This window comes from Lissotriton helveticus, chromosome 2_1, assembly GCF_964261635.1.
Source record: "Lissotriton helveticus chromosome 2_1, aLisHel1.1, whole genome shotgun sequence".
In the NCBI taxonomy this organism is placed as follows: Eukaryota; Metazoa; Chordata; class Amphibia; order Caudata; family Salamandridae; genus Lissotriton; species Lissotriton helveticus.
The window spans coordinates 306,309,216-306,333,541 of NC_136059.1; the positions used below are offsets into that span (position 1 = coordinate 306,309,216).

Here is a 24,326-nt window from a genome sequence, read left to right on the forward strand (position 1 = left end):
AGAGTACGCTTGTCTAATATTTAGTGATCGTTTTTTTGTATAAAATCCACCATCGTTATAATCACTTTGAAATAAGCTCTTGATCTAATATCTAGCTATAGTTCGTTTGGACCACAATGCTATACGAACACTGGCTTCTTGCTTTCTCTTTAATTCATTCTTCATTTCCATTTGCTCATGTTCTCTCATGTTATTTTATTCACTCATATTTGTGGAGCTCATAAGGTGTCTTGGAACCTTGAGGTTATACATAATGTATGAATTGTTATGGATATGTTTATATTAAATATATTGCCCACAGGTTTGGAAAATTGAATTTGATCACATTATAAGAAGTCTGTCTTTAGCAGTTGCTGTCTTAGTGCATGTATATGTGTATTTTTGGTTGTTTGTTTTAGGCTATAAAAATAGCCCTTTTCTGTGTTTTAACAACCATTTTACATGTTTGTATAAAGTTGAGTCTATGTGATTTATGTTTGTTTAGTTATGTGTATATTTATGTGTTTGGCATCTACAGCCCTGAAGAAGTTTCCTCCAAGGACGAAACGCGTCGGCTGAACAAGTGATGCTCATGACCTTGTTTTTAAGACAAAATCTTTTGATATTGGAATAAAGGAAATTTTGGGAAGAACACAGTTGTTGGAAATAGACTTTATATCTGTTCTTCCTGTATTGACAGTATTCATAAGTGGTGCACCTGTGCTTTTGTTTAAAATTGTTGAGTAACGTAAGGAATAGCATTGTGACAGTGGGTGTGATACAGTGTGCACACACAACCTCACAAGTATAGATGAGGTGAGAATAATAGAGGGATAGCTACTCAGGTGCTGTCGATCAGAGGGATTCACTGTTGGGCGCATTGTTTTCACATCCAAACCAGTTTGGTTTTCTCTGGCCCACCTTCTCAGCAGGAGGCGGAGACAGCATTGTCCAAGACATACAGGACCTATTCAGGTGCAAGGGAAATCTCATCTCACCACTCTAAATGCAGACCGGGCCTATTCAGGAGTTAGTGACAACTCTTCCCACTATTCTGAATGCAGCCAAGGTGCATTCAGCCCAGCCCTGAGTCATCCCGACTCTCTGGAGCCACTGCACATCCCCAGCCCCGGTCACTCCACAGCCAGTCAATACACATCCTAGCAGAGGCACACTGGATGGCTAAGCAAGAAAATACCAACTTTCTAAAAGTGGTATTTTCAAACACAGAATGTAAAAATCACCCTCACTAAAAGATACATTTTAACATTCTGAGTTCAGGCATAATAAACTTTACTTTTCTCCCTTGTTCCCAGGGGCAAGTTATATTTATAAGATGTTATAAACAAACTCCCCATTCTGTCCAATGGGAACGGGCAGCCTTGCAATGGTGAAAAACGAAATGCACTGTAATTCACAACCAGGAAATGTCACGCACAGCTGTACTACTTCTAACAAATACAGAACCTTGCCCGTAGGGGTACCTTAGGCCTACCTTAGGGGTGACTGACATGTAGAAAAAGGGAAGGTTGGGGCCTGGCAAGGGGGTGCACTTGCCAGGTTGACATGGCAGTTACAAACTGTGCACAGTCCCTGCGGTGGCAGGTCTGAGTTACCTTTTCAGGGCTACTACTGTGGGTGGCACAACCAGTGCTGCAAACCCACTAGTAGCATTTGATTTACCAGCCCTGGCCCTCTCAGGGCACTTTACTAGGGCCTCACCAGTGAATCAAATATGCCAATCATGGAAACACCAATCCATAACATAATTTACAACAGGAGCACTTGCACTTTAACACTGAACAGCAGTGAGAAAGTGCGCAGAGACACTAAACCAGCAAAAACAGAGTCAAAACCGGGAGGTCAGAAAGGAAAAAGACAGGGGAAACACACCAAAAGATTCCAAGTTTAACAAGATTTAACTTGCCCTGTGCAGGTGAGACCTAAACAGACAATGCACCTTGTCTCATTCATTAATCTGCCCAGCCACTTTTCATTGCAAGATGGAGTGTTGTTTGCTTAAAATGTTTAAATCTTGATTTACATGTATGTGTGTATATCTTCATAACTAAACATTGTATGTATGTGTCCATACATATGCACACATACATTCAATCAGATATATTTTTAACAAGCTCCTTTGTATATATTTATATACCTCTATTGGTGGCTCCGCTAGTTTTATCTCTGGTATAATGGGCGCCCCCACCCTAAAATTCACTTCCAGAAACGCCACTGCTGCTCACCTCCACTGCTTCCTTACCTCACTTACCAGCTCGTCTCCTCCCCGCCGTGAGCCTGCCCTGGGAGGAGCCTCCTCCGAAGCAGGAAGCGCGCTGCAGGCGCTGTACCTGCGCCTCCCGCAGAGATGTCCGACGCGCCGCTGCTCCGCTCCCTGAACATCAACCAGGTGAGCGAGCCTGTGCGCAGGAAGGTGGCCGAGCTGCTGGACCGCAGCGGCGACAGGGGTTGGAGGCAGATGGCCGAGCTGATGGGGGCCGGAGGACGGGCTAAGCTGAGGTAAGTTTCCATAACCCTCTTCTCGCGCGCATAGAGAGTGCCCTACTTCAAGACACGCAGGTAGCGCTTCAAACGGAAACCCACAGACGCCGATCACCGCACCCGCCCGAGCTGAGCATACAGAGAGGGCTTCGCTGCAGGGCACTTGTGCGTTGCGGTGTTAGCACACCTAGGTCGCCAGCCCCCTACCTGACAGCACCTGCGGGCTTCCATAAACCCAAAACAGCAGAAGCAACTCGTGAGCCGGACGGTGCCCACCCCGGGCGTGAAACCGGGTTCGAAATAGTAAGACAACTAGACAAAACGTTTTATGGCACGCATTTTTTTGTGATTGTTTTCGTCCATCTGGGTTTCAGTGCCTTCCTTTGTTAGTTATTCTTACTGAATGTTTTGATCCGTCTTAAAGGCGTTTAACATTTGGAAATAAGTCTTTTTTCACGGCACGTTAATCACATAGATTTTCAGATGATGTAGTTGAAAACCTGTTTATATTTAATGATAAATAGTTTGGGTGCCGGGCTTCAGGACAGGTGACTGACTAGCCACTTCAATTTCGAAAGCAGATGAGCGCATACTTGCTTTCGGTTTCCGTTGTAGGTTGCTCGAATTGCAGTATTTGAAGTGGTGGTGGACTGGCGCCTCCTTTCAACTTCGCTGTAACTTTCTTGGGCGCTGCGAACTTCTTAGCCTGTAAAAGTGTTCTTGCCCACCCACAGAGTCAAATTACATATACTGTGCACTATTGAAAGAAATAGAGCAGATCTTTTAAACCAGGGCAATACTGTCCTGCCTATATATGTGCATAATGACGACGTGTTTTCCATACAACGCTTCCTTGCTATAAGTAACAGATGTTATTTTTAGCCGTTTTAATAGAACTCGGGTTACCGACCTGAGAGGGAAGGATGTATGAATTAGCCCTGCAGGGCTGTGACTTTAAGATCACTGCAGATTCCAGCACAGACAATTATTTCATGGGGGAATCTTACTAGCAATGTAATTAGCAGTTGGAGAAATACATTTCGAGTTTGAAAAATGAAACTGTAGAGAAACAAAATAAACTAGACTATATCTGTTTCTTATTGTATATGCTGTGTAACTGGCGAAAAATCACTGTTTAAAAAAAAAAAAGGTTATTGGCATATGTGCTTGATGATTTCTCAATTTTTACAAAAGAGCAGAATTGTATAGAAAGTACTCCAGGGTTATTTCCAGTGAGTTAGATCTCTGCTTTTGTTTGCAGTTCTTTGATAAATACTGCTTGGTACTTTTCAGCAGTAGTGCAGCAATTACAGTAGGGCAGTTCCGCTACCTCTTAATAAAGATACACTGCTTTTATGTAGTAATGTGCCACTTTTTAGTTGGAGTGCAGTACCTCTGAAGCTCACTACTTCCACTTCTGAGCAGGAGTGCAGTACCTTTATTTGGACAGCACTGGCATGTCTACCATGCACCGAAGTACTTGTGAGGAGACGATACTTACGCTTCTTTGCTGAGCATCAGTACTTTAGAAGGCAACTTTACGGGCATCCTCTCATGACTGTAGTCACCGTGTCGATGCTGCATATAGGTAAGTACACTCAGTCTTGCAGTGATGGCACATCCTTTTCTTGGTACTGGCACTTACTTGAATGTTTAGTCCGCATTACAGTAATGGTACTTCTTTTTCTCTATAGCAACCCTTACCTGAATTTAGAGTCAGCCTTGCAGTAATGGCAATTGTTTCTCTTTGTAGTGGCACTTACTTTAATGTACAGTCATTCTTTCAATAATGGCACTTCTTGTTCTTAGTACTGGCACTTACTTGAATGCACTGTCTGCATTACAGTAATCGCATTTATTTTTCTTTATAGCAACACTTACCTGAATATAGAGCCAGCATTGCAGTAATGGCATTTCTTTTTCTTTGTAGTGGCACTTACCTGAATGTACAGAGACACTCTTGCAGTAATAGCACGTCTTGCTCCCTGTACTGGCACTCACTTGAATGTACAGTCTGCATTGTAGTAATGGCTCTTCGTTTTCTTTATGGCAACACTAATCTGGATGTAGTCAGCCTTGCAGTAATGGCACTTCTTACTCTTTGCAGTGGCACTTACCTGAATGTACAGTCATCCCTGCAGTAATGGTCTTTCTTTCTCTTTCTAGTGATACTTACCTGAATGTACAGAGACACTCTTGCAGTAATAGCACTTCTTGCTCCCTGTACTGGCACTCACTTGAATGTACAGTCTGCATTGTAGTAATGGCTCTTCGTTTTCTTTATGGCAACACTAATCTGGATGTAGTCAGCCTTGCAGTAATGGCACTTCTTACTCTTTGCAGTGGCACTTACCTGAATGTACAGTCATCCCTGCAGTAATGGTCTTTCTTTCTCTTTCTAGTGATACTTACCTGAATGTACAGAGACACTCTTGCAGTAATAGCACTTCTTGCTCCCTGTACTGGCACTCACTTGAATGTACAGTCTGCATTGTAGTAATGGCTCTTCGTTTTCTTTATGGCAACACTAATCTGGATGTAGTCAGCCTTGCAGTAATGGCACTTCTTACTCTTTGCAGTGGCACTTACCTGAATGTACAGTCATCCCTGCAGTAATGGTCTTTCTTTCTCTTTCTAGTGATACTTACCTGAATGTACAGAGACATTCTTGCAGTAATGGCACTTCTTGCTCCTTGTACTGGCACTCACTTGAATGTACAGTCTGCCTTGTAGTAATGGCTCTTCGTTTTCTTTATGGCAACACTAATCTGGATGTAGTCAGCCTTGCAGTAATGGCACTTCTTTCTCTTTGCAGTGGCACAGACCTGCATGTGCAATCAGTCTTGCAAGAGTGGCAATTGCAGCATGGCCGCATTATTCTATGTGGGCCCTTCGCAGCAGCACTGCAGTATTTGTCTCAGAGCTGATTCTACATGTCTGTGCATGACTACATGCACACCTCATTGGCTTGTGCTGTGACTTCCCTGTATACACTTGAAGGGACCAATCCGTGACCTAGCAGAATTGTAATACATTAAGTGGAACAACACTGTCTTCTTTGCAAGACTGCACTCATTTTAATAGGAAAATCTGTCAATTGTCTGCATGACTGCTACTTTTAAAATGGGACAGTGGCGGTGCTTTTCCAGTAAAAAACATAATGGTAACGCGCGAGTGCTTGTACTCTCCACAGGGTTGCATCACTTGTAATAGGATGGCTGTGGCACGTTCTCCAAGGATCATTGTAACTATTTCTGGCACTCAATTGCACGTATAGATTTAGTGTGAGGGAGAGGAGGGTCCTGCCATGTTTAAATCTGACTAGTGTGGCACGTAGACAGGGGATGGCCACACTGTGTGGATGCGGACGACCATCTCAGTAGGCCTCCACGGCCTTTCATTGTCCGGTGCTGATATTACATGCAATACTGCAGGGTGTTGATGTGGGCTGCGTGCTTTTAGAAGGACAGAGCTAGAAGTTTTGAAGAGGACGGCAGTATTTTAATGGGGTGGTACTTTCTCTTCTTGGCTGGATTGTCCATTCTTTAATAAGACAAAGCAGGCTGTGCTCTATAGGACTTCAGTACATGTGGTGCAGTATTTTCCTACCTCCACAGAACGGCAGTACTTTCATAAGAACGAGTTAATTGAATAAACAGCCTATGTTCAACTCCAAGATCATATGAACGCTAACTACCTCCTGAACAACTAGTCTATCTTTAGAAAACACTGCAGCACGAAGACCTCTCTACATCATATGCAATGCCCTCAACCACAGATCATGATTAACTCTGCCTCGTGACATCGCTGGATCTCTCAGCTGCCTTCAGTAAGGTCAACCACCCCGCCCTCATGTGGACCCTTGCATCTACAATGGGATTTACTGACAATATCCTTCACCGGTTCTACTCCTACCTATCCAATCAACACTCCCTTTGCCGGACCACAGCACCTTTAAAAAATCATGTATCATTTACAAAGCCATCACAACCAGCACTCCAGCTTATCTTGCAGGCAAACTCACTATCCACAGCCAGGACACCATCAGACTGCAGACTAAGGTGTGTAGAAAAAGCAAGGCAGGTGGCCCTTTCCGTCTACGTCCGATTTAAGTAAGAGTTGCTGTTTCACCTGTTTAAAGAACACCACATCACGGTTCATTAATCTTCCACAAACCAGTTGCCTCTTCTATGACTCCTCATTATGCTGTCTTTTGCATAGGTTAGCACTATTGAAATACCACATACATACATAGAGAGTCTCTCGCAGGTCCACTTAATCTGCTGTTTGCACTTTAATTTTTGTACTTTATATTTTATCAACAGAGGTGCATCTCTAGGTATTTCCCTGAGGAGTTTTTATTTTAAAAGGGTGTAGTTTAGCTTCTCCGAATTTTATCCCTCTTTATTTAAGGTTAGCAGTTCCGATTTTGTCAAGGTGACTATAAAAAAAAATCTGTTTTTCGATTAAAATGCTCAAGTGTCTTGCACAATGTTCAAATGTATGTTGATAGAGACACGGTATGGGCCGAAGTCATTGACATCTTGTGTTCGGTGCCACCAGATCCTGGACAAAGGTAGGTCAGTAATCTTCTTTTTGCGGCAAATTCTCCATTGGAAAATACAAAGAACTTGGGCGAGAGCAAGCAGTGCTGTCTGCTGCTCCTTTTGTATTTGTATCATATTGGGAAAATAGGCAGTGACCCCAACCTTTGCCATTGGCCTGTTGCAGCTTGTATTGATCATGACTATAACATGTGACCCTAGACTGAATTGGTTTAAGATTCTCGCCATGACTTAACTCATCCCATTGAAAGCCTACTCGCCATTCAGTAATCTAGTGAAGCACGACCCCGGGCTCCGGCCATCTTGTAGATGGGGAGCCCTGCCCCATCCCAGCTAGGCTCCTGCCCCCTCCCACAGGAGAGGAGCAGGCTAGGGGGTGTCCTCACCCCAGGACAGGGACCCATTGGTCCCTGCCCTTGCCCTACCTGTAACACCCCTAAATGTAGTATTTAGGGGCTCCCTGAACCTTCCTTCCTCAGATCCCGGTATCAAAAGAAGAAAGAAGATGAAGAAGAAGAAGACCTGCCGCCCAGCTGCTAACAACAGGACAACAACAATTGACTTGGCCCCAGCCATACCGGCCTGTTGATCCTGGAACCTGCTCCTGCCTAATCTCGGCGACCTTCGCGGACAGCAACCTTGGGACACCCAGAGGACCTGCCTGACTTGACCCTCTTGAAGATTGGGATTCCCATCAGCAGAGGCTCTGCTGCAACAACCCACCTGGTGCTCACCAGGAAGCTCCGGACCAGCCACTCTGCACCAGCCGAGCCCGGGCCGGGCCAACCCGAACCAAGACCACGAGGACGTCCCCCCGGCGACTGGGACCCAAAGTCCAGTGCCCAAAGACCCTCCTCGACGAACCAGCTGACGCCTGCAGACTCAGAACCAGGGGCCACCCCAACCGCGACCAGCCGAGGGGAAACTTTTCCGACCCCCAAAGACACCCCTGCACCCGGCGCCCCACGGCCCCCTGTGCCTCCCTTTGGGGTACCCACCTGTGCTCCAAGATCCCAACTTACCTCTTGAAGTGCTGGTCGCCCCTGGAGAGTCACCGTCCCCGAGCCTACAGCCTTTGTTCCTTTTTCAAGATCCTCATTGGATAACATTGAGCGCCCGAAGGCTCAAAAGCACCCTGCACCCAGCCGCCAGAGTGCTGCTGGCTGTGACCTCTCTGTCCTATCATACTACCCCCCCGCTCTCCCCCTTGCCCTGAGCAAGTGACCAGGAGCCCAGCTTCCAGAGCCGCCTTGCCTGCCAGCCAGCTGCCACCACCCGAAGGCCCCCTTTCCCTCATTGGATAACATTGGGCCTACCTACCTCTGCACCCGGCCGCCCCTGCGCTGCTGGGACTGAACTAACTGTATTCACCTGACCCTGGGGGACCCCTGAGTCTACGTCCAGAACCCTAACTTCACCAACCAAGTACTCACCTGGAAACCGGTAATTCACTTACCTGCCATTGGATAACATTGACCCATTTTGACTCGAAAATTTTCTAAGTGTGCAGTTTTGAAAACTGAAAATATTCCTATAAAATCAGCCAAAGTCCGAATTCGAAAATACTCACCTGTGATCAGGAGAGAAGCCAGTACTGTCCCTTTCAGCCCAGTACTGAACCGCAAAAGTAATCCCTAGCGGGTTTACTAGCAACCTGTATTTTCTCCATAGGAACCCTTTGTCTGCTTTTTTATGAAATTTCATATGTGTCTACCTTTGAAAACTGCAAATATTCTTTAAAAATCGTACGAAATACTGAAACACAATTACCTACCTGTTTTGAGTTAGGCCCCCAGTGCTGGCCCGAGGAGACTTGTGCTTGGTTACAAAAGTAACGCAATCATACTTTACCTGTAACCTGAATTTCCTCCCGTTGAATAACATTGTCAGAATCACCTTGAAAAGTTTCTAAGTGTGAACTTTTAAAACCGCTTCATATTCAGGAAAATTGTTCTTTTTTCGCTCTTTCTATGTATTATCCTATTTTGCATGATTTATGGGAGCTCAGCACTCTTCAGATACTCATTCTGGCCCTTATCTGATTCTCCAAATGTTCTGGTACTGCAGATGCTTTATAGACCTCTTTATTTAAAGGCATGCGTTGCCTGTTGGCCCTCACTTTTACCCACCAAACAAATAACCTCTTAAAAACCTCATGGTAGTGCCATTGATGAATCCTACTCTTCTCCCATGGTTATTATCTTCTGGTGAAAACTCTAATTCAAAATGCTTAATGGCTTTATAATTACCTAGCTTGGGGCCAGATGTATAAAGCCTTTTTGCATTTTCAAATGGCACAATTTTCAGACTGCAAAAATGCTTTTTCTGATGTATCAAACCCAAATTGTGAACCTGTAACACTTTACTGAATAGCAAATTGGGTTTGCAAACAAATACCAAATCAGTTTTTCGAAGGGACATGCTTAGGGAGTTCCTTCCAAATGCCACATTGGAATGCTATGTCTTAATGCTTTGCAAACAGAAATCCAGTTTTAAAGCATTAACATGTTATCACCTCGAACTGGTAAGCCATTCGCGAATGGGATCTGGTACCTGGGGACCCCTTCCCTTTTGTGAATGTTCAAACAAATAATTTTTAAGAGTAGGCAATGATCCAATCGACTACTGCCTACTCTTAAGAAATGAAAGGTACATTTTGATTTGTTTTTGTTTAAACGTATCCTGAATTTCCATAATGAAACGAGGTTGCATTTAAAGAAAAAAATTCTTTATTTAAAAGTAATCACATACGTGTTTTTCTGCTGACCTCAGTAAGCCACTATCCCTGTGATGGCTGCAATTCCTAACCAGTCACAATTTGCAATACACCTCATTAAAATATATGAGGTAGATAGATTTGAGACCCACTGCAAGCCATTAATTTGCAAACCAACCGTACATTGGTCACTTCGCAAATTACCACACTAGTCACAAAAATACTGCTTGCAAGTTGTGACCATTATTTTACAACCAGGTGTACATGCATCTGGCCCTTAATTCTCAACTCCCATAGAAGTCCTTTCTCCAATGATGAATAATGGATTTTAACATTCAGGTTAAGTCTCTGGTATCATTCAGTCCTCTTCGTATCCATGTATAAGGATGTTCCGCCTATGTTGTTGTTTTTTAGGTGCCTGTGAATTGGAGGTCTGTACTTTTTTCACTGCTGAGTTTGCAGCGGTCCGTATTTAATTTTTCATGGGCAGCACCCTAAGACCTTTCTTTAACATGGATACAAAGATATTTCTGCTGCAATTCTGCAACTGCAAGCCACAGGGTAATGTTCATCTTAATCTCATCTTTCTCATCTTTACCTTCCTGCTAATTTGGGGCATTTGTGATTCTCAAGAGTTCTTTCCTTTGGCGCAGGACTGATGGTTATGTCGTGCAAGAGGATTATTCTACTCTTTTGATTATTTATGTTTCTTTGCGTCTCTGATTATGGCTTTTTTTCTGGTGGTAAAATGCCATTCTTCAAAGGTTATCTGTCGACCTCTACGCCTTGCCATTCCTTTTTGTGCTTGACCTTTCAGTTCTTCCTTCATCTTGACAAACATACCCTGCAAGACATCCTCTGCCTCGTTGTTTTATTTACAAACCCAAATCTTCTCTCCCTGGGCCCTGTTCTGTAAGTCTTTACGTCTGAACTGTTGCTCGTTTACTTTTGGTTCTGTGGTGGGTAAGTATTTGGCTTGGTTCTGGTCATATTCTTTGTGGTCCTTAAGTGTTCTGCAGTTGGTTAAGGTTGTACCTAAAGACGTAGTAATTCCAGGGACATCCTTCCCCATTCCATTTTAAAAATATTTTTCTGGTACTTAGCTCGACATGCTCCGGAGTCTTTTTTTTTTTCTTGTGTGGGGAAATGTTTGTGTTTTTCCTTATCATTCTTTACTGTGCAATTGAGTTTTTGTGGTTTTGCTTGGGATGTCTAGTCCTTGTCTTGAAGGCCTTCCTGGTATATGCACTGCTGTAAGCCTACTGCTGTCAAGTTCAAACAAGAACCAGATTCTTGCCTTCTCCGGCCAAGTTACCAATTTTTGTAGTGGATGTGTAGGAAGGTCGGATCCTTCTGCATGTGTACCCCCACGTTTTACCTGGTGCTAAGCTGGTTTTTGACTAGTTTGACTGAGATCCTGCTAATCAGGACCCCGTTTTATCTGCTTTCTCCCTAAACTGTTGTGTATTTAGTTTCACCCCGGATTGGATACTGGGGTACCCTTGTCAGTCCTTAGTGTATGGTACCCATGTATCCAGGGTATAGGTACCCCCAGGTCCCCCATGGGCTGCAGCATGTATTATGCCACCTATGAGAGGCTACTCAAAATGGAGTTACAGGTCCGCCATTGCAGCCTGTGTAAGTCAGTGCATGCACCATTTAAGATATAGGTTTACTATATCTAAGGGTCACTGCACTTAAAACCTACAAGTCACCCCTATAGCAGGCCTTTGCAGTCCCGAGGGCAGGGGGCCAGCTCCTGTTCATCCTCCGCATTGCCTGGTTCCTACAGCTGCAGAGGCAAGGTCATCGACATTCATCCTGAAGCACCCAACATCCGTCAGCATTCGTCGCCCGAGCCCCTGGTCACTCCCAAGTGACCCAGACTCTGCCCCCTCTGCTTTCAGGTACTCTCCATCAAGAATCCAAGTTTGGATTCCTCCGGACACTTTCTCCTCTTCCAGTAGCGGCACCTTCCTGAAGTCCTCCAATGGGTTCGGCGGTTTCCAATGCCACTTCACACCTATGCACCCGGCTTTCTTGAGATAGGTGACTTGGGTGGGCTGGCTCTCTAACCTTCTGCCTTCCACAGGATTTCTTCATGGTCTACTGGGAAGGGTCCTTAATCTCTGAAATTCCAACCGCGACTTTCACATAGACTTATAAGGAGCACTCGGTCGTGTTCACATACTGCATACGCACTCCGTGGGGGTCCCTGTCTACTCACCTTGGGTCGTTCCTTGGGACCCCAGCAATTGTACAGCCTCTCAACATTGTCCTGCCTCAAGTCGTGGTTATTACACCACTTTCTTAGTATATGGTTTGGCCCACCCCGGGCCCGCTGTGTATTAGTGATATTTACTGAGATTTCTTTGCTAAAGTATTGTGTGCTTTGTGTCTATCTCCGTTTGGGAGATACTGTAACTTTTCTTTTAATCTATACTGTAAGATTGCATTCTGGTAAAACAAGCTACTCTACACTTTTTCAAGACTAAGCCTGAAGGCTGCTCTCTGCAGCTACCAATTGGATAGCTTTCTAAGGTTGTCTGAGACCTCTGTAGTGTCGTTCTGATAGGTCTCTTTCATGCAGGACCTACGCTGTTTACTGTTAACATATATTGTGGGCTTGGTGGCAAACTGAGTCTGTACAACCCCACAGAATATGTCAGCCTATGTTTTCGCATTAGCTAGCTTGCCGTGCTACTAGAATCTCCTGTTATCAGAGAGATTAGTTTGTGCAACTTCAGAACATAATAACCTCAGACCCATGGAAACACTATACTACTTTTCACCCAGTCACTCGTGCTTGCTTGTTTTGCTCTCAGAGAGATACACAGAAGAAACATTTGAGCGCGTTTACAATAAGACTTTATTGTACCGTAGTTCTTCTCATGTACAATAAGTGCGCTGCTACAACTGTAATACAGCAGCCGAGATATAGAACCAGCAGTACAGTGAATAGAAAGAAATAGTATTGTTCTACGATTTTGCAATAGTCATGACCATGAATATGAATGCATTTATAAAATAAAGTGCGTACTCCTAGGATGCCTGTCTAGATGTACCTAAGTGTACCTAGCATGTGAGTAGGTGTGAAAGAGCCTAAGTCTAAGAGCCTAGAATACCACTAGGATTTAGTCGTACCCCCATACCTGAATAGTGAGAGAGTGGGACCTCGTCCTGGACTTGAGTTGGGCACCCCGCAAGGGATCGTCAGACCACTGTCAGCTGGAGCGATGGCATGCGGAGCTGCAGCATCTCTGGTCAGTGTGTCGTCCTTGAAGTCTCGGTTCCCTCCTGCTTACTGATAGTAAGAGGTGCTGTATTTATAAAGTCTATGTGCGTATGTTCCCCATTGTTTAGTATGAGGATGACGTTGGGGATTAAACCTTGTGCGTCGAGGGGAGAGGTGAAGTGGACCTTCTGTAGGGTGTACTCATAAATTATTCATATGTGCCAAGGATGACGTCTTAGCAATATCGATTGAGAAAAACCCGCCCCTCGGCATGGAACTAGGTGAAAGGTTTAGTCCATAAAAGGCTACAGTCCTTATAAGGAGTTATGTCCATACAAGGCAGTCTGTCCTTATTTGGAGTTCTGTCCTTATAAGGCTCGTTCATATGAAATGACGGGGAGACGATGTAGGGAAAGTGTACGATGTTCCCTAGACCTATATCAGGGTACTGATATGAAATAGAACACCCACACCACCTTATACTTAACAATGATAATACACATTTGAGATACACATTTATAATGGTGTCAGTGCATAAAATTATCAAGCAGTCATTTGAAATGTTTCTAAAAACGTTAAAATTTAATTTAGAAACGGTTTAAAACAAGGAAATAAATGTTTCTTGTGAAAGTATGACATTTGTAATAAAGTTCTGCAAATCACATTTCTAAATGAGTTCAATCACTCAAGTTGAACTACTGTAAGCGTACTTAGAAGGCAATGCTTTGGTATAATAAGTGTCAATTTTGAAAAAAGTTATTTTGAGAAAAAGAAGGGGAAAGAAAAAACTGAATTTGTTCCCAGCACACGGTGAGCCAGATTCTGATTACATGTCCTGGCTGGGAGACATAATATTGTCGTTGCCTGCTGTCGTAGAGCACAAACATTGTAGTACCTCGCATAGCATGTCCAGTATGCATATATGAAACTCCTCAGTGCTGCCAAGAGTTGATAAGGCAGCTGGTGCTGTATTTGATACCTCGGTGCCAATGGTGGAGCTGAGATCCAACTCAGTCAAGGGCACCTGCGGATCCTCGAAGAATGCATGCGTTAAGATGGGAATATGCTGGGGACAGAATTGAGCATGGGACCGCAGTGGTTCCATCCTGGAGTCTAAGTCTGCTGGTGTTTCCATTAGAGGTGACATATGTCTAACTCTCATTTTCCTCCGCAGAACAGGCATCGGAAAACTGGTACAATGCAGTCTTCGTAGACTGGGCTGAATGACAGGAACCAAGAAGCACTTAGTTCTCGAAGGACAGGCGCACCCAGATGTTGTACCATGCGCTCACAGGAATATATTTCCAGGAGAACTTTTGCTGGCACATGGTCCGTTCATTGTGAAGCAGGTAAAAGACTATTCGGATTCCAGCAATAGCAAGCGGGATCAGAGGTAGACCCCTGAAAATGCTTCTGAATACGGAGTGCATAAAGTTAGGAACAACTCCGAGGATGGTCTGCAAGGTGTTAAGGAATCCTGACCCTATGGTTTTAAGTAGGTGTACAATACCGCTCGTATCTGACACATTTACGATACGACCCACCATTTCTATGAAATGTTGGGGGCAGTTTGTACGGATTAGCACCTGTATCTCTGTCAAGGTCCTCGCAACTTGAAGTTCAAAGGTTTCGCGTGCAGAGGTCAATGGCACGGTTTGCTGTAAAAGCATGGCTTTCATTCTGCTCAAAGCATCAAACTGTATAAAAGAAACATTCAGTGAAGGCCATACTGGCGCCTCACTGACTGTGTTTCAGAGAAAACAATACTTGCATTCAGCAAGTAACCCAGGTGTTCACGGTGACCAGATAGGCAATGCCCGGGAGCATCCCACAAAAACCTTGATCGTTCAGCATCAAGTAACTCCCATTCGAAAGTAACTCGAACACTGGCATGATCACGGCAGCTGGAGTTCCTTTCATGTGGCAAGACAGATTCGAAGCTGAACCATTACAGGCCGTGTGCAAACCAATATCATGGCACATGAGAGAACCGCTTAAAGCGCTCTTGCAGTTAGTGCCACTAAGAAACACTTCTTGATCCCCACTCCTGCATCGAAATCTATATGGTAAATACCAGGATTTCTTAATGTATTCTTTACCCAATTTTTTATATTTGCCTCCCTGCCTTTGTTCAAGTCAATAGTGAAACTAAAAGGTAGTGACCTGGAGAGGAATTTGGCCATGGATTAGCTGTGGATAGTAACTCAGCCACTGTGAATGGAAGCCTGGCCAGTTTTTCAATTTGCAGCATTGTATATTTAGCTTCCCTTTGTGCCATTTCTATCTGTGTATCTGTTAGATTGTATTCTGAAAACAGAGACATACTGTTTATAAAACGCCAAGGCACAAAGCCTGCACGCAAAGATTGTAGCGTCCAGCTCAATAACATAATAGAACAGAACTGTGATTGGCCGTGTTGTAATATGGCTAAATCCTGTTCCAGTATGTCAATAGCAGAAGATACAATGTTGCCCAATGAATATACTCTGGAGGTCAAAGTGGTTAACCCATTATCCACCACAGCTAAAGCTTTTTCTAAGTTTATACGGTCTATTTCCCATATTCTCTCTGCGGCTTCCTGTTGGGAAATCTTCCAGATTTCATTATAGGCAGCATAAATGCCTGCATCAATGAAACGTTTTTGACGGTGTTTCCTAGGTCCTAGTAAAAAGTCCCTAAGATCCATGTCTTGTGAGAGTAAAGATAAGTGTTGTTTGACTTCTGCAAGTGTTGAGATTTCAAGCCATTCTAGGCACAACTTCCCAACACTGTAGGATGTCACTACTCCTGGATGTTCTCTCTGTACATATGGTGGATCTGGCCTATGCATACTGAGTCCCTTGCTGATGTGCAGGAACCGTTTGACATGTGCTCATGTCTAAGGGCCAAACCACCCACTCCTTCCAATTTTGGTCTGATTGTACTTCAGTAAGTCATCAATTGTTGCCCCTTCCTTTAAAGAAGAATTCTGCCACCCCTGTGATGGTGTAGGAAATTTTGGAGTGTTCAGGTCCTTTATCGTGGCTGTTCAAGATAGGATATCTGTTGCACAGTATCATTTAAAAAGATCAACTGCTGTGGAATGAGGCAAGCTCTAAATAGTGCCTCTGTATCCTGGACTTGCCAGCTTCTGGAACCCCTAATCGATTTTGAGTCAAATTCGTCTTTCCATAGGTTGAAACCCTGTTCAGACAATTGGGCCATAAAGGAAGCAGAGTATATCTGTTTGGTGTTTGTCAACATAATTTTCAGTGCTGAATTTGGTGCAGCCTTATAATAAAATGAGGCAGGGTCTGTGGTGTTCAATCCTGAAAAGTATTAGAAAATGCAGAAGTTTTCTCTAAATCAGACATGGTATTTACAGTTTCAGAGTCCCAATCATCGTAAATTTTACTGGAGGCAAGGAAATCACTTAATGAGATTTTAAATATATGATTAGTTGAAATCAATCTTGTCCCATACTATACCATCGGGTATAGGAACTGCTGTTATGTTCACTGATGACAAGTCTCTGCTCAAGATGTGATGATGGATGTGGCTTCATTAGGATGTTGACCTTTTGGGCTGTTGAAGCTTGTTGAAGAAAGTGTCCATTGATAAGCATGCTAAAAGTCAATACTAAGCTTAGCCAGAAAATAAAAAAAACATACCCCAGAAATTACCCAAAGTTCAATCCAAGGTGATACCAGATATGTCTTTTGAAGAAAGAGTAAAAAGTTCTTTAATTCTTGCTTGAATGGTATTTTGGCTGACATAGTTTCCGGCTCGCTTGGATCCAAGGAAAATGTATCTAAGTTAATGAAATAGCCAGAAGCTGTTCCATCAAGTTTCATATGCAGACGACACCCAGATCCTTGTCTCTCTCTCCCATGCTAGCGCCCCGACTGCCTCCAATTTTAGATCTTGCATGGAGGCGGTCGGTAAATGGATGATTACAAACTCGCTTAAACTAAATGGAGAGAAGACAGAGGTGATGGTGTTCGGAGGGAAAGAGGAAATATGGTCTTCCAGCCGGTGGCCAGACTCACTAGGAGCCTGTCCCACCCCCACCACTTCCGCCAAAAACCTGGGGGTCATGATAGACCCTGCCCTTGACATGAGCAAGCAGGTTAGTCGTACCATCTCTACCTGCTGGGGCATTATCCATATCCTAAGAAGGATTAGGAATTACCTCTCCCTCCAGGCCAGGAAACAACTAGCAGTTGCCCTTATAGGCTCAAGAATAGACTACTGCAATGCGCTGTATGCGGGCCTGAAAAAGAGCCTACTGCAGCGCTTGCAGGTAGTCCAAAATGCCGCCGCCACGTTTGTCCTGGATCTTCCTAAGCGCTCCTCAGCCACAGCGGCCAGAAAGCTGCTACATTGGCTCCCTGTTGAGGCACGGATCCATTTCAAGATTGTATGCTTGACATACAAGGCTCTGGCCAGAAATAGTCCCTCTGGTCTAGGTTCTATCCTGTCCCGCTATTCCCCTACTAGGAATCTACGGTCCTCCGGCAGACTCCTGTTAGCGACCCCCCGTTTCAGGAGAGCAAAATGGGGTGGCAGGGCCTTTTCCACCTTGGCCCCTATGTGGTGGAATGCCCTCCCCCTGGAAATAAGATCACTGCCCACCCTTCAGGCTTTAAAAGAGCCCTGAAAACTCACCTTTTTACGCAAGCGTACCTGTAGCATTGTAGTGAATCTCATTCTGTGTTATTCTGTTAGGCGCCTTGATACCTTCGGGTTATTGTCTGCGCATTATACATTTTACTCATTCATTCATTCAATTGTAGGAATTGCATCGGGATTCGTTGAAATGTTATTTTCCTTTCAACGAGGCATGTTGATGTAGACGTTTGTATTCGGTCTAATTGCAACTTGTTAATTATTCTGATTTTCATTTTGAATTTGAATGTCTGTTTCAAGTTGAACAAGTTCCATAGCATGGTTGCTTAGTTCTTCATTCCTTACAGGTGGCTCTTCACACATGATGAGTCTTTCTGTTTGAACTTCTTGGATTGTAGCTAAAGGAGGGCGTCTGCTATAGTGGAGTCCACTAGGCCTACTGTTTAGTATCGGCCACATTGTGTGGTTTGAGTAATTCAATCGAGACAAATCTTTTCTCCTTTTTTCGGGCAAGAGGCGGGAGTAGCACAGTTCTTGTTCCGTGTACTGCAAGGACTGGTACAGGTTTTCTGTAAGAAGGTCCAAATTCCTTATCAGTAATTTTCTCTCTGACCAGATCCCTGACTTTTGGGATCCAGACAGGTCTTGCCGTGACTACCTTGACTTCGTCAGTGGCGGTCTGCCTTAGATTGCTTTGTTTTGTCATGGATTCATTTATATCCTGTAAAACAGCCAAACAATCATGGATCTCAAATGGTTTTTCATCCCCACTGCGCCTTCACAATCAAGATCGGGTACCCACATTTGTGTCCCAAAGAGGACCTCATATGGAGTGACACCCCCTAGAGAGCTTCTTGGCTGGTTGTTTAATGCCTGTTGTACCCCTTATAGGTGTGTGACCCAACTACCGCCCTTGCCTAATACCCTAGCTGTTAAAGATTTGTTTAAGTCCCATTTTTTTCTCTCCACAACCGAATTTCCCTCAGGATGGTACAGAGATGAGCACCCCAATGCTACGCCTATTCCTTTCATGGTCTCTTTGTAAGCCTGAGAGCTAAACACAGGGCCACGGTCAGAGTGTAACGTGCTAACTGCATATGTACCAATAAAGACTCGCAAATATTTTATATCAGTTCGAGCATCAGCAGAATGCTGAGGCCATACCCATAGGAATCTTGAGTATGAATCCATTGCTACCATGATATACCGGTAAGCCCCGTCTGTTTGTAAGGGGCAGCAGTGGTCCAAGTACACACATGCGAGTGGTTTGTCTGATTTCAGTAATGGCGTCTGTGCTGGGCGTGCAACGGTGGAGCCTTTCATATGCTGGCAGATGTCGCATCTCAAGACATAGTCTTTAGTTTGCTTAGTTAACCCTGGCGCTGTTTCAGTAAAGAAATAGTCGCTGTAACACCTGTGTGTGCAGAGCCCAAACCCTCATGTACAGCTAATATTAAACCTTGCCTACGATCCATATTTGGTATTACTCTATCCCCCGCTCCAGGAATCTGAGCAAATGGAATGTTTTGTGCATTTTCTTTGAGTGGAAATATTTTAGGTACTGCTGTGCTGCCTTTGCGTGATGCGGTGAAAGCTACCATTATTTCTCCGTCTATTCTTGTTTTTGAACGAGTCAGCGCAGCTACAGAAGCCGTGCGAACAGCCCCCTTTGCGGCTTCATCAGCCAATGAATTCCCTTCAATGTGAACGCCATCACGTTGATGAGTCCTCGGTAGTTCGGATTTTAATTCCGCTACCTGTCCCATAACATTTTGTGTTTAATTGTGCCACCTTTTGCGTCTTTAAACCCATTTTGTTCCCAACGCTGTAAGTATTCATTGTATGACTGGACACAGTAAAAAGAATCACACACGATTAGTGGGGGGAATTCTCAATCCGTATTTACAAGCCCCAGTATAAGTGCTTTTAATTCTACCAACTGAGCAGTGCAGTCTCTTAGAGATTGCGTTTTTGTGCAGCTAGGATGGAACTTGCCATCACGCATGTGACCGTTAACGATAGCACACTCCGAAAAATATTGCTGCTTACTTCCTACAGCCAGTTGCACTGATCCATCAGTATAAATAATATATTCATACTGATCTAGAGGCAAGATTTCATTTGGAAGAGTATATGCAGGAATGCTTGTGTTTTTAAACTTGGATCAAATCTGTATTCAACATCTGTTGCAGTAAGCGAATTCGCCCATTTTATCCATCTTGGATGTAAGGCTTACGCATTTGGGATGCTGGCCTTTGTACAGCTTCTAAAGCCGGTACTGGAGTTGCGACCATAATGTGTTTCCCCTAAGCCAGTTCTCTTTCTCTTGCTACAGCAGTCTGAACAGGATTTTTTCTGTTGAAGAGAAATGTATTTCTGCATTTGTGTACATGTGTGATACGTAAGCGATTGGTACAGTTTCTCCTTCGGATGACTAAGTGGCGTACGTTTATGCGTGTTGGTAAGTGTTTGGAAGTGATCAATTCTTTCTGGAGTAAACAAAGAATATTAGTATGCTCTTGTGTCCAATCTCTGGCTGAAAAGTCAGGTTTTATTAAGTCATAGAAAGGGTTTACCCTTTATGCGTAATCTAAAATATATGTCCTGCCTAAATTGAGGAATCCTAATATTGATTGTAAATTTTTTAAAGATTTTGGAGGTTGGAGCAGGGCACACTTTTCTAAAAAGTTAGCTGCCAGACTTTTGCCTTCACTTGACTGCTCATATGCCAAAAATAGGACAATGTGGTGGGCTATTTTCAATTATTTCTTTTTTTTTAAAGTTGAATTTGTAGCCTTCTGTGGCATATTCCATAATAATGGTGCTTACCCTGGTCAAGTGCCTCTCTAAGTAGTCGTCTGTCAGATAAATATCATCCACATAGGACAACGCTTCTTCTTCACATTTTTGAAGTAATTCTCTTACTCTTGTTGAAAATACACCCAGGCTTTTTCATACCCTTGTGCTAGACAACAGAATTGTTGTTGGGACCCCATTGCACTGAATGCGGTCAGATACCTGCTTTCAGGAGCTATAATTTGACAGAAAAATTCATTTGAGAAATCAAGTGTGGTTTTGTATTTTTTGCACACAATGTTATTCATTACTGCTGCACTATCTGCATTTTGGACAGCATATGTCTTTTTGCATGAGTTTGAATGTTTGTAATCTAGAACTAGACGATACGTATTGTCTGGTTTAGCGACAGGAAACAAAGGATTGTTCATTGGAGAGGTACATTTTTTAATGACGCCCTGGTACTCAAGTTGATCTAAGATCTCCCTGACCTGTTTTTTAGCTTATCGCTTTATTGGATACTAGCAGCCCGTCCCGACGTTGTCCGGGTATGAATTGCTGCCGGCCAGTAGTATATTGTTTTGTAGGATTTCGTTTTGATAGCATTTCCTATCTGTGACTGGCCTGTGAAACGCTCCGATTCACAGTGCACTGCTAATGCACTTAAGAGTTCAGTAGTGTGTGAACTCGAGTTTCCCTACTTTATTTTTCCTTGCATTATTATATAGCGCGAACTCGACAACATGGCATGAGCACAATTTACATTACAGAAGAACACATTCATTTGTGGTAGGCACGGGGAGACAAAGCGATTTGCATTGGAATCACAAGATGTTGAGCTGATACCGAGATTCGAACGTAGCTCCCCAGCTCTAAAGTTCGCAATTCTAGAACTTGTAGCGGGAGGTGTGTCTAAAAGTGTGTCGGTGCTGGCCATCAATGAGAGAGACCTGTGCATTTTTCAAATCGGTGGTGTAAAAATATGAGTATGTTGCTGGAGATGTGGGCTGCCGTGCCACCAATGTACTTACCAGGGGAGGGTAAACACCCATTATTCCGCAACTTTCTTCCCACATACCATCACTCCACATACTTTAATTACGAAAGTACCATGACTCCGCAATGCCATTATAACGCATGGCATTACATTTTATATGCTTTTACCACGCATACATTTACAACGAAATTCGTTGTAAATGCATGAATGGTAAAAGCATGTTTTTTTTAATGTTTGGACAAGGTAAGTATGGGTATAGGGGTATATGTTTTGGGGTACTGAGGTATATGTTTCGGGGTGTTTGGGTATTTTAAGGGTTCAGATATAGTTTTGGGGTACAGGGGTATTTTTAGGGTTCAGGGTTAGGTTTAGGTTTTGGGGTATAGGGGTATTTTTAGAGTTCATGATTCAGGGGTAGGTTTGGGTTTTGGGGTACAGGGGTATTTTTAGGGTTCAGGGGTAGGTTTGGGTTTTGGGGTACAGGGGTATTTTAAGGGTTCAGGGCTAGGTTTGGGTTTTGGGGTACAGGGGTATTTTAGGGTTCAGGGGTAGGTCTGGGTTTTGGGTTACAGGGTTATTTTTATGGTTCAGGGCTAGGTTTGGGTTTTGGGGTACAGGGGTATTTTTAGGGTTCAGGGGTAGGTTTGGGGTACAGGGGTATTTTAAGGGTTCAGGGCTAGGTTTGGGGGTACAGGAGTATTTTAGGGTACAGGGGTAGGTCTGGGTTTTGGGGTACAGGGGTATTTTAGGGTTCAGGGGTAGGTCTGGGTTTTGGGGTACAGGGGTATTTTTAGGGTTCATGGGTAGGTCTGGGTTTTGAGGTACAGGGGTATTTATAGGGTTCAGGCCTAGGTTTGGGTTTTAGGGTACAGGGGTATTTTTAGGGATAGGTTTGGGGGTACAGGGTATATTTATAGGGTTAAGATGGGTTAGTGTTTAAGGGTGTTGGGGTATTTTAAGGAGTAAGGGTGGGTTATGATTATGGGGTGCAGAGGTATTTAAAGGGAGCAGGGTGGACACCCGGAGCTGGAATGTACAGAACCTGGGTAGAAAAAACAATGAAATATTGGGCACAACGCTCGCTTTTTTTTCCCCCTAATCCCGCGCCCCGCACACGCCCACGCCCCCAGCACACGCCCACAGCACACGATATGAGACATGGCATGAAGGGCGGAACGTACAACACGCCCCCAGCGTTTGTCACGCCCCAGCACACGCCCACAGCACAACGCAGACACGCCCACAAGGGACTACTTTGCTGGCACGGTTCTTTTACCTTTTAAATGTATATGGTGGGCGTGCATAGCCTATGTCCTTCTGCTGCAACTGCCCTTTCCAATGCTGTATTGGGTGTTGTGATTGGTGCTGTGGTTCCTGAGATTACCCGCCTCAAAGGTTTGGGCTCTCTCTTTATTATATTAGTATCGATTGCCTCTGAGCATTGGGTGAAACTTTTAACGGGATCACGTGGTAGGTTGAGTTCTCATCCCACCCTGTGTGATTTTTGTACAATGCTGGAGCTTGGGCTATTGCCCACTCCTGCGCACATGTTTGTTTAAGCTGAACGAAAATTATACTTGCTCCCATGGGGCACTCCATAACGAATGCAGGTGGCCAATCTTGTTCTGCTAACAGGATGTCATAACCAGATGATAGGTTCTTCCAGAAATACCTTTTACTTTCCTGGGCTTGTCTCCCTCCAACTGGAGTGTTATTTCATATAACGTATGTGGGATGCTCACCCAGGTGTCTAGTGTTTCCACTGTGATGTAATCATTCAACTCCGCTGTCACCAGAAATTCCTTCCGGTTCAGACGAGCTATTGTTGCTTCTGCAGCACAGTCTAGAATCATCATAGCCCATTCCCTGTTCAGAAGTTGTGTCCTAAGAATTCTAGGCGTGTCTGATTTTCAGACCAGCAACTTTCTTTTTCTTAAATTGAGGTTTTGAATTTTGCTTATCTTCTTTTTTAGAAGTAAAGTCTTGAGCGCTCCTCTCTATTTTCTGACCGTCCTTCTCTTTCAGAGCTTTTCTTCGAGCCCTGAAAGGAACGAGAGGAACGTGTATCAGTATCCTGATACCTGTCAGGTTTCCTACTGTTATCCCTATTCCTAAGGTTATACCGCTTTTCAGAGGGCTCCTGTGGAGGAGAACTACCTCTGGGTTGAGATCTCTGGCCTTTAGAGTTTTCTTTTTTATTATCACACTTCTTTTTAGAAGAAGTAGGTGTTTGCTTAGAAGTGTCCTTTTCTGGACTGCCCTGTAGTTGAGGTCTTAAAGCTCTCCCCCCCCCTCCCCCAAACTCTGCCTAATTCTGCATATGCAGTTTCAATTGGGTAGTTCAGCCTCCCGAGTTAATGGGCCGACCTCCCTTAGGCGTTGACGGATTGCCACTGATGCTGCTTCCCCTTTAATATTAGACAGTATTATGGCTGATAGCTGGTCGTAGTTAGTTAATAACTTCATCCCTAAGTTTAGGGCAGGTTCTGCTCCATACTCATTTTGTATTTGTCTTAATACATCTGGTAATGAAGGATGCCATAGTTCTGGTATATATGGCAGCAAAGACTGTACTCCAAGAGGTGCAATCCTCTAACTGTGGTGTAATATCCATGGGCAAACAGATTGTTAACATGATGTGTTTTTCAAATGGTGTTGTATTTGGGAATACTGCTTCCAACTGGGTTATTTTCTGAGCTAACCAGAAAGGAATTAGTTCACGTTTTGTGGGCTCTTTGCCCATTACTGCATGTAATGTTTGTGGGGTAATTTTAGTACTAGTGCTCTGTGTAAGAGCTGCAGTAGGTGTAATTACTGTAGGTTGGACCGCTAGTGTCCTTAAGACAAAGTGTCATGTTTCTGTAGAGTTTTATCAACTTTTTGTGTTGAACAAGTAGTTCATCTCTTGGCATTGTGTCAATGTCTGGA

At 43.9% G+C, this 24,326-nt stretch overlaps 1 protein-coding gene across 2 annotated transcripts in view; it reads left to right on the forward strand.

Moving 5' to 3' along the window:
• The first annotated feature begins 2,285 nt into the window (after positions 1–2,285).
• Positions 2,286–24,326, forward strand: part of MALT1 (MALT1 paracaspase) — a 716,169-nt gene continuing 694,128 nt past the window's right edge. The window contains exon 1 of one of the 2 annotated variants that reach the window (XM_078674893.1): positions 2,286–2,499. In XM_078674893.1, the coding sequence (XP_078531019.1) occupies positions 2,348–2,499 (152 nt within the window). In that variant the 5' untranslated portion in view covers positions 2,286–2,347. The remainder of the gene's footprint in view (positions 2,500–24,326) is intronic. The other variant, XM_078674892.1, reaches the window with a different exon arrangement.